A 19,729-nucleotide genomic window follows, 5' to 3' on the forward strand; every position below is an offset into this window, starting at 1 on the left:
TTTATTCATTCATGTAGAATTATTACACTTATATGAGAAGGCACAACATGCTTATGCCCAAACCTGTCCCTTCTCAAATGTATACTATTTATAATACCGTAATTGTCTCTACAACTATCATTAAATGATTACTTCCATCAGAGCTGGTAATTCCGCCAGGTCTTATGCAGTGTTTACTAGTGAAGTCTAAATCATGAGAGGAAGTTTAGTTGAAGATGGAGGCTTTAAATTTCATATATCAATGAGAACTCATAAAATGAGTTAGCATATACGGTACCTTTTTGTTTTCCGAAGAAGACACATAGCTTGGTTATTCCATTCTGGATGAGTGTTTGCTTGACAATGTTGTGGGGATCACTGAGGAGAGTGGCGACCGACTGCTGGACCATATCATGCAGAGTCGACAGCTCGCTCTCGTAGCTGTGTCGCGGAGTTTCATTCGCCTTCAGAAATGCATTCTGGCTGTGCTCCAAAAACCTGAAAAATACGAGCAAGTTTCTATCACAAAAGCCATTTGAGAAAATTCCTAACTGATCCACGATTACAGTGTTTTGGTAATTACTCACTCTTACACAGCCAATGATTTTACAAAATAAAGTTTTTTCTGTATATGATCCCCACATAAGTCTTAGGCTTCTGCGTGGGTAATGGGATGGCTGATCTACTTGGACTCTACGACCATTGAAAACGTTTTGTATTGCTGTTGATAAATGGCTCAAGTCTGAAGCTTTCTATTCTGTTAATGAGAACCTGGAATATTTCAATGTGTATGTGTAAATTTGATCGTTTGATATAGCCTACCTTGTGATATTTCACCTATTATTGACGAAGCCTATTGCTTATATTTTGTAATGTTGTTTTATGGCCAGTAAAATCCATGACTCTTGATTCTTGACGAGAATAATTTTTCAATCAACTTGAGCTACTACAAAAACAATGAATCATATAGTTATGTGTGAATTCTGAACTAACGGTAAAAGGTCTTTTACCTTATAACAAATGTCAATCAGTAAGGTGGTCTTAAGCAACAACCCTTCCGACCAAGGGTTAATCAAGGAAATGATTCTTATTTAATCTGAGAGAATGGCTCCACTGCTGGGTGAACCAGTTGCCGAAATCTATCTCAGAGTGATTGTGAAGCATGGATAATTTAATCCTGAGTCAATTTGTGATTTATAACATCATGTTAATGCTATGAATAGAATAATTCTTAATTATTAAGCCTTTGAGTGTGTCAAGTAAATACCTGTTATTGATCATTAGTCATCAACTCATAATACTTTTCCAACTTCATCAATCTATTCTGACAAAAACTCTGTAAAAAAGTTTGATAATCAACATTGCAGAACCAAATTTCTCATATTTCATAATGGAAAGAAGTGGAAGCTTACTTTAGTGCAGTGTCTGCTAACTGAGCTATGTCTTCTGCATATGCGGTCCTTACTATCACAGCCTTGTCATGAGCTACCTGTCGACAGAAATTCATGATGAATCAACATATTCAAGCAAAACCAACCGATAAAAGATAATGCCCTAACCTCAATGAATTTCAACTGTAAAATACGATAAAAATAGGTAAGATGGTATAAATAAAATATCAACGATGGAAAGTCCTTGATTATAAAAACTTTATAACTATAAAAATAACGGTAGACATTATCAACATTGTATCGTCACATTTAAAGGAATCAAATAATATCGATAATGATGTTGGATACAATTGGAATAATATTGATTGAATTTTCAACTGATGGTAATTATTTTAAAAATTACAGTACATTATTCTCTCATCTAGACTGTGTTACAGATGTGGTGGAGAGCGATTTTAGACATGGAGTGGAGAGAAAATAATTTTATTGTATGATATTTGGGTAAAAATTGTTTGTTTTTTTATATATTATTTTGCTTCATCATGAAAATTCGAGTAATTATAATTTTTTTCAACCTCTGGAATTCATGAAAAACAAAGGTAATGCAAAATCAGACAGCCAATAATAGTTCACCACTTGTCAATAAATGGTGATTCATGAAAAACCTCTCTCAGAGTGAGAGTGAGATCTTGATGAGGGGGAATATAGGAAAATTATTACAATCAACTATTAAAGAAGGAGAATGAGTAAAATGGACAGAGAAGACTGTGTTTGCCAAAGTGTGTATTCCTCTGTTAGCCCAGTGAAAATATAAATAGAAGGGAATTTGGTTAGCCGAAATCTTTATACCTCTGCTGAATCAGGTGGAGAATAAATGAAGCTAGAGAAGAAAATACTATTGAGCTACTTACTGAGTTGAGCCCTGGTAATATATACTCAGGGAATATATTTGCGTCAGTGGAAGGCACGTTGTGAACGACCGAGTCGAGCGACAGGCACCGTGTCAGTGTGTGCAGAGCCACCACCTGAACTCTTGGCAATGTATCGTGCACCAAATGGAACTGCAACAATACAAATTCTATTTAAATGAGAAATAATTCGTATTAGTAACTGGGCACAATAAATTAGAAAGTTAACCAATCAGATATTATCGTACTTCTGAATCTCACCAAGCTTTATCTTTAATTTCCTTCATTAAAGAAGTTCTGGATAATCATGTATAATCATGTTTAATGAGCGTATATAGTTGTGAATCTTGAAAAGAATTTTTAAAGAAATCAATAAAAAAAAGTTGAATTCACTTGAAAAGTCTCTTCTCCAAAGTCATGGTACAATAATATTAATTCAAAATAGTATGAACATAATATCTTTCAAAAAAATATTTTTTCAAGCAATATTGATGGAATAGTATTAGAACTGAACGGCTCAACACAAGGTGCATAAAATACTACTTATTACAAATCTTGGCCAGTCAGTAGGCGAATTATACATTGGAAAATGCATTATAAGGTAATTATGAGGATGTAATATAGCAAAATATGAGAATGGATGATTATTTTTTCAAATATAACTCACAATATAGGGGATAATTCTGTCCAGAATTATCTCTGCAGGCAAGTATTTTGCTATTTCGAAAAGCACTTCCAGACTTTGAAGTTTTGAACTGGAGAAATGTAAACCTCTGCAACATATATCAGAGAAATAATTATATTTACAGTATTATTTAATAGAACTAAATGATCATATGAGAATGATAAAATTATCACATAATTGAATGCAGTACCATAGCTCACTGGTACAAACTGATTGATAAAAGTGAAACTTTTTCATTGAGGAAGCCACGTTAATTGAAAATTAATATTATAAGTTTAATCTGCCTAATCAGGCAGTGTACTGACATTATATCATCATTTCAAAATTATGAGTAAGGATTTGAAATGAATTTCAATTCAAATGTTTTACTAATGTTCTACATTCTACAAATAAAATTTGTAACTTCAAATAGCACCAATAATATATGAAAAAGTACTCAAGCTTCCATAAATGTATTTCAGCATTGAGCTAGGAATTGACTGTTAATCAAAATTGGTAATGATTGGAAATACTAACTTTCATAATTCACTTGAATGCAAGAGAAACAATAGTCTTGATCCAAAACTTTCTCTCCAGAATATTGATCAATATTTTTCTCCGAAATAAATTTTAGTTCTTTTTTCAAATAATATTTCCAAAAGATTTTAGTGCAGAAATATTTCAGAGAGAAATATACGTCTTTAAAGTGATATCAAACTTCAATTGACATTCACAAGTCAGTAACAGTATGGATTGTGTTATAATAAATGGCTCTTATTAATCAATTGACTAATTTGAATAAAGAATAAATGGACGGAATATTATAATGGAAATGGATATAGCTTATAGCAATGAGAACAGGTGAACAGCAATGAAATTTCAAGAAGAATTCTTGACAAATACAGCGGGTGTAAATTTGCTACACCCTCAACAGACACTGATCAAACATTTGAAAGTACGACTGAACTTTGGTGTGTCTGGAAAACGAAAATTTGAATGTTAAATATACCTCATGCATGATGTAACTAGTGAAGTAATTATGATGAGCGCCTCAAAGCATTGTTTTTCTTCGCCATTTTCATCCTTCAAAGTTGGAAGCATTTCTATAACACTGACAATGTCCTTCGCCAATCTGTAAATAATATGGAATTAACAAAAAAAAAACACACATAGAATATTCAATCCTTTTCAACATCAACTGAGTGGAATTAACAAAATGAAATTGAAAACTCTACATATTCGAAAAATAAATATAACAATTTACATTGAATATTTTTGTGATAGTGGAAATTTCTACTAATTGAGGTGACTGTTTCATTGGGATTTTGAAATGTTTGCTTATTTTCTTGTCCTTAGAAAACTAGATTTTCTCTAGTGTTGATACACAGGAGTAACACTATTGTATAGGCTTTTAAAATTATCATTATTCAAGATTTGTGATAGTAGATCACTATTTTACTTCCAATGAGCAGCCAATAAAATGCTGACCTTTTTTGAACTTAATTTTTCAAGTTAAGAGATGATTGCATGGCTTTCATTAGTGTCGTGAGAATAGCCCAAGAGTACAAGAGGGACAAGTTCATTGAAAAAATCTTTTAACGTATCAAATGGAAATGGAGCGTCAAAGACTGACCTCTCAATTTTCTCATCAGGTGAAAGCATAGGTTGACTTCCAGAGAAAATGTTGATGTACAGTTGAAGAAAGTCGTAGAAGTAGCTTGGGAAGACTCGATTTTTTTCCTGCGCCAATAAAGCTTCAGCCGACTGTCTTTTGCTTGGTTCTCTTTGCATCATCCCTCTCAGAAGTTCCTAAACAACAATAATAAGAACTAAATGCTCTACATACATGAAAACATATTTTAAAATGACAGCGGTTCGAGATGGAATAAATAGGATACCAAGCTGAGCCAACATAACTACCATACTCGTGTTTATTCAACTAAAATTCTTACATCAATCGCTCTTCTTCTTTTTTCCTCATATTTCTCTCCTCTTCTACCGTCTATTTTAATATGATTTTCTTCCAATTCTTGAAGATTTCTTTTTTATTTAAACTATCTAGTTTGATGAATCATACTTGCTCTAAATATTTTCCTTGTAGGTTTTGTGATTGATATTCATTATAGTGCTTGAAGGAGTTGAAATCCATGAAAAACCTCAATGCAACAAGCTTCGATTTGACAATAAAGCTGAGTCCTGGTAGTAAACCTGAGTCCTGAGCTCGCAAGCAGCAATGCGCATCATTTCTCCACTCAATTTATAATTTAGTTTCATGATGAATATCATTCATTCATTCATTCATTATTTTACAAAGGCGACTTCCTAGAAGTATTTTAAGCCTAGGTGATGATGATGGGATGAATGATAATACAATGAAGGTAGAGTTATGAATGAATAAAGATGATGGGTTATGTCTTCCACTTGAATTGATTTGAGTCCACTTTTCAGTCCAGAAATAAAAAAATGAAATAAAAACACAATAAGTTGTCTTTTTATTTTCACAAAATCCAGGGTTTCCATGATCAAGGCATCATTATCGAGAACCTGGGTTAAGTAAAAATAAAACCCTCTAGTGAAAAATGCCAATTGGTGTGTAATAATTTCATTATGGAAAAAAATCTACAACATATTTGACTGCAGTATTAGCATAATAATTACTCTACTTATACATTCATGTAGACTAGTCAAGTCGTATCTGAAATACGATTAAGTCAGGGCGTCTAGTTCCCTATCAATAATGTACACAGGATCAATTTCAACCCTTGGAATGCATTAAGGAGAAAATAAGGTGCTCACCCTAATTCCTTCATCCTCTACTTTTTCGAGATGTTTATCAACACTGTACTCCTGACTTCTATACGCGAGAAGCTGGGAGAAATCAAATGGTGGATGTCCATCAGAGAAAAGTTCTGCAAGAGCGCATCTGAAAATAGAGAAAAATTCAACATATAAATAAAGAAAAATGTAAAAATAGAGTTTTATACTATGCTTAACAAGATCATGAATACGTTACATTAATTTAATAAACATAACACACTATTCATTAGGACATAATTTTAAGGAGACAACAAACAACGTACTTACAAACAAAAACAGTAGTACTTAACAATAGTTTTAAATGATTGAAATGAGCAAGTTCGAAAAATTCAATACTATAAATTACGTGATTTTACTTTTCTATATTGATTCTATGAAATTCAATAAAAGAGTTGAATATAATCAACACATTTTTTCAAGTGTGAAAACTCACGGTCTTCAGGACAAAAAGTGAGTTTATTTAATTCATTATAGTCGTGAAAATAGTAGTCGTATTTTCTTAGTAGTATTATTAGTAGTGGTGAGAGAATAGTTCTAGATTTATTTGATTCTTCTTTCCACTTGTGATATTATTTTTTGTATGGATAAAATTATACAAGCCATGTTATTTAAGAATATTATAATGGTTTGTGTCTTCTATAGTATGGATAGTGGAAGCTTCAACTCAATATTATTTCCGAATAAAGTTTAGAATAGACTAGTTTTTAAAGTAGTTTAGTAGTAGACTAGACCTAGTTTGGTCCTGTTAAACAGCTTTGCCAGTTCGTTAGATAGCATTTGCTAGAGATGGCAGTAATATTGTGGAGTAGGAGGAAGAGCGGTTATATGTCTACAAGTATAAAACTATTTTCTAAAGGATGAACATAATATATTACCCAGCAGAGAATATGTCCATGGCTGGAGTCAGATCTCCTTTCTTCACGTCTTCATCAGATAAAAGGAGTTGGCTGCCTGTATTTGATGGCAAACTTTTGACAAACCTGGAAATAATAATAATATGCAGTACAGAAAACCACAATTCAGTGATTATTCCAATCAGCAGAATTTGAACAAAATTTAATATGCTTTACTATAAAAAACTTAATATGATATTAAGCAGAATTTGAACAAAATTTGATATGCTTCACCTTAGAAAAAACTCAATAAGGGGATTGTATGTAGCATTTTCAAAGTAGGGAGAAGTGAAAGGCCCATTGATAAAGGCATAAACTTGCAATAAATATTAGTGGAAGAAGAATAAGGTAGGCCGATTCAAAAAGTAACCTTCTAAACAAAATGAATACTTGCACATGAAAACTGATAACATGAACAGTTTTCTAATTATAGTTACTAATATTATACGTAGTAATTATCTAATACTATTTCTAATTGACTCAATTAAAAATATCTAACACGGTATTTACAAAAAGCGTTCAAAATTTACAAATTTATTAATTGGGAGAAAAATCTAGTGGAAAGGGGAATGAAAGTGTAAAAAGTTTAATTTGAAAATATATTCACATATCATAATATCATAATCGCACTTCAAAAAAATATTTATGGAGTATCGAATGAATTGATAACAAAGTTCATAGCATGCACAGTTGATAAACTTGAGGTTCAATGTGAAGTAAATATAACTATATTAGTAAGAACATAATTTTGGTCAATATAACTGCATATAATGATGTATGAGTCTTCAGTAAATGTCGATTCTGATTATGGTTCAGCTCTTAACTATTGACATTGATCAACACTGTAAAAAACAATAATAGAGAATCTCCTGTTTACCTTTCAGGAGCAATGTAGCAAGTCCTTCTCCTTGATGTGTCGAAGTAATACGAAAAGTCAGACGGATTATCTTCGGGTAGATAGACAGGTTTGTAAGACGCAAAATCGGAAAGCATAACCCAATGCCAAGATGTGACTAGAATGTTCTCCAGTTTTATATCTCCATGACAAATCTGAAAAATTCAGATGTTCATGAATGCAATGAAATTTTTATAAGCAGTCCGTAATGGAGTGAATCCAGAATACCTTCACAAATGTTTGTGCTCCAATATTTCTTTTAATTAAAAAGATTGCTTATTGATCTCCATTCACTTGTTTAAATGAAACATACTGAGAAATCTTATCAGAGCATTACTCTTCAATACAGGGAAGCATTCTACATGCTAATTCCAACTTAATAAAACTTCTAATTTGACTGGAAAATGTATAAATTTCAATGATATATTCTAGTATTCCAACAGATTTGGTGTAGTAAGTTCTATACTGTTTTGCTCTGCTGATGGCAATGAATTGTATGTAGGTTTCATCACTGTCATAGAAAATCCTCTACATGGTATTCACATTCCTAATTTATTGCATGTGAGTATTAATGGAGCTCTGAATGCCAATCATTGATTCTAGGTTCTAGTGGATTGCTTGATTTAGATTCATTTCTTGAAATATTACCAAAACCTATAGTGAGATCCACGCTATAATGGCAGTATTTGATTAACAATGGTGTTGCTGTACTTATCTATCATTCGACAAAGCAAATAGCACTATCCTTTTCTAGCTCCGCAACGTTGCAAGATCGTTTTACAACAATGTAGAAATATATTAACAACATATTCAATCTCTATTATGAAAATTTATAATTGAATCATTGAGAAAAATATTTTCTTGGTGCATAAAATACAATTTATTATTCTTAACCAGAATGAACAGTTAATATTAAGTCAGCTATACCGGTATCAGCAATCTTCTATAGAAGGCAGTGGCAAGGTAGAGAATCGGCAACTCTGTTCTCCTATCTCTATCCACTGCCATTATAACGAAGACCTCACTACAATAAGAAAAATCGTTCTTTCAACACAGTGCGCTCTCATCTATTTCTAGAATGAAGAAAAATGTATGTTGACTAAGTTCAATTTTTATTTTGAAAAATCACCAAGGGAAATAAAAAAGGCATAACTGTAAAAGTGGGTTTCTACATCACCACTGTTAATAGCCAATAAGTAAAAGTAAGTTATTATCATACGACAGTACCCTATTTGGGAAGAGATATTTTATTAATGAGGTGTGTTATTATAATAAACAACTCCTGTATCAATAAACAAAGTTACAGCTTTACGGTTATTATACACTAGCCGTCAGGCTCGCTTCGCTCGCCATATCCGTCTAGCCAGGGGGCTCCGCCCCCTGGACCCCCGACTGGATTCGTCCAAGAATGAGATCAGCAGGCTCGCTTCGCTCGCCTGCATTTTTCATTTGAGCATTTTTATCATATGTTAGGACGATCCAGTCGGGGATCCAGTCTAAACGTCTGGCTAAACGGATATGGCAAGCGAAGCGAGTCTGACGGCTAGTAATATAATATTCCCAGGAATAGCTCTGATTGAAGTAGCAGTGCCCAATCAATTTTTCCGCGATAAATGCATTTCAATCTTCAACTTGGTGCCAACCTAACAAAGTCAACTCAACTTAATGCCAACCTGACAAAATTATTAATTTAGTTACCAGTTAACAACTGTTTCGAAGAGGTACTCTCTCTAGATTATAGTTCTATATTAACATAATTATTATGGTATGGACATTTCAATTATAATTAAGAGATTGGAATAAGAAGAATATACATGCTAAAAGACGAACTTTAAACCCTTAAAAACCATCCTTAGAGTTAAAATATTGCTTAAAGATTTCTTAGTGCGCCTCTAAAGGGCCAACTGAACATACCTACCAAATTTGAACGTTTTTGGTCGGGTAGATTTCTAGTTCTGCGAGTGAGTGAGTGAGTGAGTCAGTCAGTCAGTGAGAGCCATTTCGCTTTTATATTACTATATACATTTGCCTTATAGTACAATATAAACAAGCCAATAAGTTACAGTAAGTAGCCTAATGATATGGAAGTATCTCCCTCTTTTGTAAGATAGATTTTATTAATGAATTGTGTAATTTTAGTAACAACTAATGTACCAATAAACAACGTAACTAGTAACAGTATTTTAACAATTTTACGGTGATTATGCATTTATCTTATACAGTAGTATAATATGAATTTGAAAAATAATAGACGTACGCCATATTTGTGCGCCTGGTGTAAGCCAAAAAGCAATTGAAATGCGATCCATTTCTTCTCAAGAGGCAACAGAAACGGCCGCGTTGAGATACGATCATAGAGACTGTATTTGATGTACTCTCGTAGCAGATACCCAGCTTTTTCAGTCAACTGGAACATAAGTTGAAATTTTACCAGATAAATTTCAAAGACTTAGATACATTAAAAATGATAATGATGAAATACTCGAGACGTGAGTGTACTAGATACAAAGTACACATTAATAGTCTAAATTATTTTTAAATGTGGCATATTAGGGGGGGAGATACATTTGGGCTATTCAATTTCACCGTTAAACTGCAATAAAATTGTATATATAAAATTATATTGCATGAAAATAAAGAATCTATGAGACTAAATCTTATTGTCCTGATTATTTTTAATATAAAGAACCAATGCTTTTTAGTAATGTTTCATCAAGTGAGTGAAATAAATTAGAATAATTATTAAATTGAAAATTAGTAGATTTCTCGTTTTTCTTGGTCAGCTAATTGTTTCTCAATAGCCACCAAAAGCCTAAACAATAGGCGAATTCCGGAAACAGACTTGACTTCAGAATGTTTTTAAGCCTTGTATTGCATTAGGACACCAGCATATCTCGGCTACCAGCATGTCGCCAAGTGTCCGAGCAAATAGTAGGGCATTTGTTCTCATTTAGCTCATTACACTGGTGCCACCAACCCGGCCACTAGGCTTTGGCAGCCGGCTAGTGTCTCAAACTGGTCGCCAGCCTGGCCACCAATCCTCGCGTCTCACTGGTGTCTCAGCGTGCCTAACACACAGGGCCCGTTCTGTGTACATGGAATGTGGTAAATTGTCCGATTCACAATTTACCAGGTAAAAAGTTCCGCGTTCCATGGGAAGAGTTTTGGCAGATTCTGTTGCTCTGTTGTACCAGAAACCAGTTCCAGTTCCAAATTCCTGCCCCACAGTCGAAGCGTGGTAAATTGTCCGGCCTGGTACAATAAACAAAGTTACAGCTTTACGGTTATTATACACTAGCCGTCAGGCTCGCTTCGCTCGCCATATCCGTCTAGCCAGGGGGCTCCGCCCCCTGGACCCCCGACTGGATTCGTCCAAGAATGAGATCAGCAGGCTCGCTTCGCTCGCCTGCATTTTTCATTTGAGCATTTTTATCATATGTTAGGACGATCCAGTCGGGGATCCAGTCTAAACGTCTGGCTAAACGGATATGGCAAGCGAAGCGAGTCTGACGGCTAGTAATATAATATTCCCAGGAATAGCTCTGATTGAAGTAGCAGTGCCCAATCAATTTTTCCGCGATAAATGCATTTCAATCTTCAACTTGGTGCCAACCTAACAAAGTCAACTCAACTTAATGCCAACCTGACAAAATTATTAATTTAGTTACCAGTTAACAACTGTTTCGAAGAGGTACTCTCTCTAGATTATAGTTCTATATTAACATAATTATTATGGTATGGACATTTCAATTATAATTAAGAGATTGGAATAAGAAGAATATACATGCTAAAAGACGAACTTTAAACCCTTAAAAACCATCCTTAGAGTTAAAATATTGCTTAAAGATTTCTTAGTGCGCCTCTAAAGGGCCAACTGAACATACCTACCAAATTTGAACGTTTTTGGTCGGGTAGATTTCTAGTTCTGCGAGTGAGTGAGTGAGTGAGTCAGTCAGTCAGTGAGAGCCATTTCGCTTTTATATTACTATATACATTTGTCTTATAGTACAATATAAACAAGCCAATAAGTTACAGTAAGTAGCCTAATGATATGGAAGTATCTCCCTCTTTTGTAAGATAGATTTTATTAATGAATTGTGTAATTTTAGTAACAACTAATGTACCAATAAACAACGTAACTAGTAACAGTATTTTAACAATTTTACGGTGATTATGCATTTATCTTATACAGTAGTATAATATGAATTTGAAAAATAATAGACGTACGCCATATTTGTGCGCCTGGTGTAAGCCAAAAAGCAATTGAAATGCGATCCATTTCTTCTCAAGAGGCAACAGAAACGGCCGCGTTGAGATACGATCATAGAGACTGTATTTGATGTACTCTCGTAGCAGATACCCAGCTTTTTCAGTCAACTGGAACATAAGTTGAAATTTTACCAGATAAATTTCAAAGACTTAGATACATTAAAAATGATAATGATGAAATACTCGAGACGTGAGTGTACTAGATACAAAGTACACATTAATAGTCTAAATTATTTTTAAATGTGGCATATTAGGGGGGGAGATACATTTGGGCTATTCAATTTCACCGTTAAACTGCAATAAAATTGTATATATAAAATTATATTGCATGAAAATAAAGAATCTATGTGACTAAATCTTATTGTCCTGATTATTTTTAATATAAAGAACCAATGCTTTTTAGTAATGTTTCATCAAGTGAGTGAAATAAATTAGAATAATTATTAAATTGAAAATTAGTAGATTTCTCGTTTTTCTTGGTCAGCTGATTGTTTCTCAATATCCACCAAAAGCCTAAACAATAGGCGAATTCCGGAAACAGACTTGACTTCAGAATGTTTTTAAGCCTTGTATTGCATTAGGACACCAGCATATCTCGGCTACCAGCATGTCGCCAAGTGTCCGAGCAAGTAGTAGAGCATTAGTTCTCATTTAGCTCATTACACTGGTGCCACCAACCCGGCCACTAGGCTTTGGCAGCCGGCTAGTGTCTCAAACTGGTCGCCAGCCTGGCCACCAATCCTCGCGTCTCACTGGTGTCTCAGCGTGCCTAACACACAGGGCCCGTTCTGTGTACATGGAATGTGGTAAATTGTCCGATTCACAATTTACCAGGTAAAAAGTTCCGCGTTCCATGGGAAGAGTTTTGGCAGATTCTGTTGTTCTGTTGTACCAGAAACCAGTTCCAGTTCCAAATTCCTGCCCCACAGTCGAAGCGTGGTAAATTGTCCGGCCTGGTACAGTTCCAACTATCTAAGCTCTCATTGGTGGATTATTGTAGTCTGCTTGCTTCTCTGCGCATGCGCTGATAGTTTGTTTACAATAGCATAGCCACAGAATACATAACCAACAATATGATGTTTGATAACCATTCATTAAATGAATTTTTCTCTATAGAAAATTTGAGAGTAATGGAATAAAAGAAATGCACACTTTTATAGACGGTAAGTTTGTAAAACAGCCTTTCTTTCTTCATTCACGCAGCTAGTAACGACACATTTTGGTGTAAATCAACTTTATAAGTGCGCGTTAAAAGCTTGAACCAACGATTTTGAAATGGCGTTCCATGGGAACATTTTGCACTAGTCACGTGATGGAACAATTTACGATTGGAACTGGAACAATTTACTGTACACAGAATGTACACATTCTCTTGCAACCCAGGTTGTACTGGCCTGATCAAGTATGAGCCTTAAGAGGCCTACAGACGAACAACTTGGTTGGTCCAAGTTATAAATCTCTCACTCTTTCTTCTTCATCTAAAACTAGCAGGTAACCCGTGCTCCGCAAGGGTCTAATTAGAATGTTAAAAAACTGAACCTACTGAGATCTTGTTAAATTTAAAATAGACCTATAACCATTCTCGGTAAATTGAGAATCTATATGCAAAATTTCAAGTTAATCAGTCAAGTAGTTCAGACGTGATGATGCGTCATTCGAGAATTTCCTAAACGGTACGTGTATAAGCCAGTTCTTTCCTTTATTATAATACAGATGATGATATGAGCCAATGTCATTGAACAGAATACCTTTCACAAGCAATTATTTCTGAAGAAGTTGTCTATAATCTCTTAATTTGATATTAATTTTTGGTCATTTTGTTTCAGATACCAAAAATCGAATTTGATTGGGTGACTGACTCAGAAGAGTTTGGAAGAAGATGGAATTTCCCAAACTGCATGGGAGCAATCGATGGAAATTGGAAAGCCTGCAAACTCAGGCTCATACTACTTAAATTATAAAAAAAGTTCAGCATAGTCTTATTAGCATTGGTTGATGCCAACTATGAGTTTTTGGTAGCTGAAGCTGGAGCTATAATGGTCGTGTATCAGATGGAGAAGTGCTATGTAATAACTCTTTTTTATGACAGGTTCAAAAATGAAAAGCTAAGAATTCCATACTCTGGCTATCTTCATGATGATTATCCTGAAAAAATGCCTTTCGTCATTTTGGGAGATGACGCATTACCTTTGCAAAAAAACATTATGAAAACCTAGTGGCGAAGAACTATCAAACGATAAAGTAATATTCAATTGAATACTTTTACGAACAAGTTAAAAATACCTTCGGCATAATGGCTTCTAGATCTCATGTACTTTCAAATGTTATTCATTTGTGCCCAGAGAAAGCAGCTACAATTACACCTATCACTTGCTATTCAGACAATTTTTTTAAAAGGAATAATTCATTTGTATACTTGCGAGGGAGTGTTGATGTTGAAAAGACGAATAATTCATTCAGCCCCATGGAGGGGGCAGCAGCTTTGAAATTGTAATTAAAATTTTATGAAATTCAACCTGCTGTGTCAAAAAACTCAACTACAAATGCAAAAGATATACGAGAAAAAATTACTACTAACTTCAATGGAGTAGGAGCAGCACCCTGGCAATATCGAAGTACAATCAATAATAGGCCTAACACACTCACGTTTCTTTGTAACAATATCCTGATTAAAAAATTACATGAAAATTAATGAGTCACATTTAAGTTTATGTTCATTATCATGGTGCACATTATTTGAACTTTGTTCTCTCAAGCATGTTTATCCATGACTGTCTTTCAGTGCATTTGTTAGTCATAGAAATGGAGTGTGTGCAATACAAATAAAAGTTTGTTAAAAACCCTGCCAGATATGCAAGAGTGTATAGGCAATTTATTTTAGGTTGAAGATCCTTGAGATGAATGATTTGAAACTAATTTTGAGAAATTCACAGAAACTACCTAGTTCATTTGTTATGTCCATTAAAACTCGAGTCTGGTATAGAGTTAATTAATTTTTGTGAAATTTACAACAATATTTGTTTACACTCATTCACCTTAGTATGGAAAAATAGTGTATGTAATGACTGTGTTTAGACTTTTAAACCACTTGTAAGAAACCTTAATAAACTTGCTTTGCTCATATACTCGTATTTTAACCTTGTATCTCACCAGTGTTTTAAAGGCTTTCATAATGAAACTATTGCAAAAAACCATTCTCATTCATAATTGGGAAAAAAAAGTTTAAATCGAAAAATTTACTCATTACAAAAAAATCTATTTGGAAAATGAAAAATGATGTTTTTAAACTTTTATTAATATTTATTATTCATCATTATAGTAAAAAAATAGGTACAGTAAGTTTAAATAAAAGAATCCAATTGAAAATGGAAAAATTATGTATGAATATTGGAAAAACTTATTAAAGAGTAGCTACCATCTGACAGTAACTGTAATTTATTAGTATACATGTATCTTCCGTCATGTCCCTCACTCTCTCTCTCTCTCTCTCCAAAGGCGCTACAGCCCAAATCGGGCTCTGGCCTCAACCAAAATACGCCTCCATCCATCTCTATCTAACGCCGCTCTCTTCCATCCCCTTAATTGTAACATTTCATTAGCATCCTTCTGCACTCTATCCTCCCATCGCTCCCTTGGTCTCCCTACAGGTCGTCTTCCTCCAGGCTGACCAACTAACACTTTCCTTGGCACTCGTGTTTCAGGCATTCTTTGCACATGCCCTGCCCATCAGAGGCGCATCAATTTTATGTGGACCGATAATTGGGGCTCTGCATAAAGCTCTTTCAATTCAGCATTCGTACGTATGCGCCATTGTCCATCCTCGCAAACCGGTCCATAGATTCTTCTCAGAATTTTTCTCTCAAACACATCCAAGATACCCGCTGTTCTGGCTGTGATAGTCCGTTATGTCCAGTTATAATAATTACAGTCAGATCTTGTAAGTTATTGGGAGGAGGATCTGAATGACTAAATAGTGTACTAGAACTTGAAGTCTGCATGGAAGTGGCTCGTGAAGAACTAGAATTTGTTGAACCTTCAGAGGTATTTGCATTTGTGAAATCTTCAATAGTCTTTTTGGCAAATATTTTCTGAGCTTCAGAAAATTTTTTAAATGAAGTAGCCCAGCTATCAGCAAAAACAGTTGCCTCATCTCTCTTTCTCATTTGCTCACAGCTTGTTTGAGTAGATCATTCCTCTATGATAAATGATCTCCTACTTTTATTTTCTGTGGAATAGTAGGAGAAGCAGCAGGTACCTGTTCAATACATTCTTCTTCTACTTGTTTTTCTTCTTCCTAGACATCAACAGTCGAGACTCCAGAAAACCTACTGGTAACGTAAAAATTCTAATGGGTCAAAATACCATAAAGTCGGCACATACTCGTCTTCAGCCCCACGACCAGACTTTAGGCTTTGTTCTACTTTTTTCAACTCCCTGCGATAACACGATTTTATGTTCTCAACTCTTCTCTTCAAAGTGTTAATATTTTTATTCTGTTCAATTTGGTAAGCCCACGACCAGCCTTTAAACTTTGTTCTACTTTTTACAATTCCCTGCGATAACACGTTTTTATGTTCACAACTCTTTTCTTCAAACTGTCAATATTTCAATTTCCAAAGCTCAGGCAGTTCCTTTAAATTTTCAAAAAACTCTGTCTGCATTGGAATCGTCATATTTCACTTTGAGGAATTCGAATTTCAAAGCAACAAATTATCTTTACAAGCTTCAATAGAAATATATCTATTCTACACTAGAAAATATAACTGAATTATCACACTGTAAATTTAATATTCACATGAAAAGCGATCACACTTTGACAATAAAACGACAAACATGAAACTGAGTACTGCGATACTATTCAAATACTGAGGTCGTGAACTGTGTCAACTTCCCCACAGATGCTTCAACATGGTTGCCAAAATGAGACTCTGCTCGCAGAAAATCAAAACTATTTGATCTCACAACAACCGGCTGCTACAACTGCCAACCTGTCCACAGACGAACAACATTTCCTCCAACACGGCAAGTTGACAACTAGGTTAGCAACCAAGTTGTTCGTCTGTAGCCCGCTTTAAGTCTGATATACTGTTATACCATTTTCGGTTACAAAAGACTGTTCGATTAATTGATTTACAATAAAATGTTCATACCACTGTTTTCTGGAAGGGAAGGCAGTTGATAGCAGGCCCCAACTTGGCCCTGATCTCCTCAACCCGCTTCCTGTTGGCGTCAGTTGGTAGCGACGGATCGTGTATGGCAAACACCTTCACTACAATCAGACCTTCCTGGCTTTTGGCTCGAGCTACTTTCAAGAATCTTGTACTGCCAAGACTAGAACAAAAACAGATCAAATGTATTTGAAAAATTGTATAGAAAATTCGTTAATGTTAATTTTGAAATCAATTTTGTTTACATACAGAACAACACACCACATCCATAATCGGCTACAATTAATTTTGTAGAACAAATGTTGTTGTGAAATGTGGAACCAATCCACTATACAATTGCAATGAATTGATTATAATATAAGCGATTTCACTACATTGAGTAGTTTGAATTCATGGTTTCAAGTTGAAACAAACACATATATCTATCTCTTTAAAAAATATGATGAATATTTGATTTGGATGCAGGCCATCCACTTAATCAGTGCAGCTTGAGGTGTCTTAAAATCAACAAGAAGCCATGTTCCTGTGATTTATAGTTTTTAATATAGATAGCCTAGTGAAATAGAAAATATGATTATTTTATTGAATACATATTCACATTGTGGAACTTCTCCATAATTGAAAAACACCTATTCTATTGCCAATTCACTTTATTAATCAAATTTACAGAATTGCAATTTCGAAATAAATTTGATTGATAATGTAGATTTTCAATGAAAACTGTGTTTTTCAATAATAAATATATCTCAAAACCTATTGATTTATTGCTTAGAGCATTGCGTACACCTGTGAAATCATGTGCGTAACACAAGACGACCGTTAATTTCAACCATATAACCACGGCTTAGAAATTGTCCAGCTACCGTCACGTCCACACTGTGATAAGTTATGTAGGTTAGAAATGTTTTTTAGAGTCGATTGAACAATTTGACTTACTTGATATCAAAATGTACATCGGGAAGCTCGGTTAGGTAGTGCTCCACTGGGAATATTTGAGAAGGAGCAATTCCAATCAGCGTGTTTCCCATGTTTCTTATTCGGTGTTACAGTAAATTCTGAAAATATAAGATAATCAAAATCATGGTAATTTGTTGAGAAAAAGGAGTAAATATTATAAATTATTTTAGTGTTTGTAATCAAGTTTTACATTTGACCCAATCGATCCAGCAAGTGTTAATAATGGATGGAGATTACTGAACTACTGAGCCTACCAACGAATGTTCTGCATGATGGAAAAGTGGAAGATGTTTAGGTATGTAAGTATTATAACATTTTGCTCAGATTAAGAAATTGCTATTTACAAAAGGCATTTAAAGAAATTTAAGTACATCGTAAACTGAAGTTTTTTGACAGATTTTTATTGGTCAAGATCTAATAGAAGACTTTCAAACTTGCAAATCCAAGAAGTCTAGTCTAACTTTCAAATATAGGAACATAAATGTGTGTGTAAATATACACACATAATAGAATTATCAGACTCAAGTAAGCAATATTTTGGACGTTGGTGAACAAATAATTATTGTTCTAATTCCCATGATAGAATTAGTAATATAAGATGATAGAAATTATAAAAATTAATTCACTATTATGTAAAATTCTACACCAAAACATCTTTGACAACTTACTATTTTGTACTTGGAAATAATAAAAAATAGATTCAGCTCTATAGATACTACATTCTCAGTCAGAAATATATGTGAATTATAACTTTTATAACAATAATATTACACTTTGGTTGAATTAATAAACAAAATACTCTAAATAATTCATAAAGCAATTGAGTTCCACTTGATTATTTCACGGTTATGTTCAATTTGACGAAGTCCATTTCTAATCAGCTGTTGATTTGTTATTGTGGTGGTTAAGGAGATATACACCAAATTTAGCATTGTAGTGTGCATGCGCAGTTAACATTTTGTCATGGTTTGGGAACGTGGCAGCCAAACTCCCCGACAGCTAAGCTTCTCGTCACCTGAGCTCCTTTTAAACTACTTTCGAGGGGATTGGTTGACGACGTCAGCTGAGCTCCTGAGAGAGGAGCCAAGCTGACGGGGAGCTTAGTTGACGTAAGCGTGTGAGGAGCTTGGTTGTCGTCTACGTCCCCGACAACCAGTCCCCTCTTAACCAGTAGGTTTGATTTAATCAATCAATAATGTTATTCAATTCAATACAATTTACATGAAAGAAATATTTCGTGGACAGAAGTTTATTGAATTCTGTTCAGCTTTCAACATATTTAGTGGCATCAATATTTATATTGGTATAACATATATTGATATAATTCGTCCAGAGCACAAGGCTTGCATGGCCCTTAGGCCGCTCCTGTATGTACTTACATATATTATATACATACATACATACATACAGAAGAGGTTGGCAGAGCATCTGCGGTCTTCAACTTCATGGTTCCTGGCAAATAGTTTCCAGCTAAATGAGAGCAAGACACAAAACATTGTCTGCAGTTTGTTGTGAAATCTGCCTTATGGTCAGGAACATGTGAAGCTGCTGGGCTTTATGCTGGATTCAAAACTCAGCTGGGCCAGCCACATTCAGAAAGTGACCAAGAGACTGTCCCGAATCTGTTTCCCTTTGCTCAAGCTGAGGGGACATGTGACGGAGGTATATCTGGTCATGGTGTATCATGCACTTTTCCACTGCCATATCTCCTAAGGTTTACTCAAGTGGGGTCACTCAGCCAAGGTTGTGGACATACTAAAGCTGCAAAAACGGGCCACCAGGATCATT

General features: G+C 34.5%; 1 protein-coding gene across 2 annotated transcripts in view; it reads right to left on the reverse strand.

The window, feature by feature from the left end:
• The window catches only part of LOC111050774 (phosphoinositide 3-kinase regulatory subunit 4), a 55,484-nt gene extending 36,679 nt beyond the window's left edge, over positions 1-18,805 (reverse strand). Inside the window, exons 1-13 of one of the 2 annotated variants that reach the window (XM_039425935.1) lie at positions 18,610-18,805; positions 17,921-18,039; positions 16,967-17,147; positions 11,775-11,924; positions 7,530-7,702; positions 6,635-6,739; positions 5,739-5,865; positions 4,576-4,751; positions 3,952-4,074; positions 2,946-3,051; positions 2,282-2,431; positions 1,392-1,468; positions 278-477 (exon numbers count right to left, since the gene is read on the reverse strand). In XM_039425935.1, the coding sequence (XP_039281869.1) occupies positions 278-477; positions 1,392-1,468; positions 2,282-2,431; positions 2,946-3,051; positions 3,952-4,074; positions 4,576-4,751; positions 5,739-5,865; positions 6,635-6,739; positions 7,530-7,702; positions 11,775-11,924; positions 16,967-17,147; positions 17,921-18,012 (1,660 nt within the window). In that variant the 5' untranslated portion in view covers positions 18,013-18,039; positions 18,610-18,805. Of the gene's footprint in view, positions 1-277; positions 478-1,391; positions 1,469-2,281; positions 2,432-2,945; positions 3,052-3,951; positions 4,075-4,575; positions 4,752-5,738; positions 5,866-6,634; positions 6,740-7,529; positions 7,703-9,804; positions 9,950-11,774; positions 11,925-16,966; positions 17,148-17,920; positions 18,040-18,609 lie in introns of those variants that run through there. The other variant, XM_039425945.1, reaches the window with a different exon arrangement.
• Positions 18,806-19,729: the final 924 nt, after the last annotated feature.

This window comes from Nilaparvata lugens, chromosome 1 (assembly GCF_014356525.2).
Source record: "Nilaparvata lugens isolate BPH chromosome 1, ASM1435652v1, whole genome shotgun sequence".
Taxonomy (NCBI): Eukaryota; Metazoa; Arthropoda; class Insecta; order Hemiptera; family Delphacidae; genus Nilaparvata; species Nilaparvata lugens.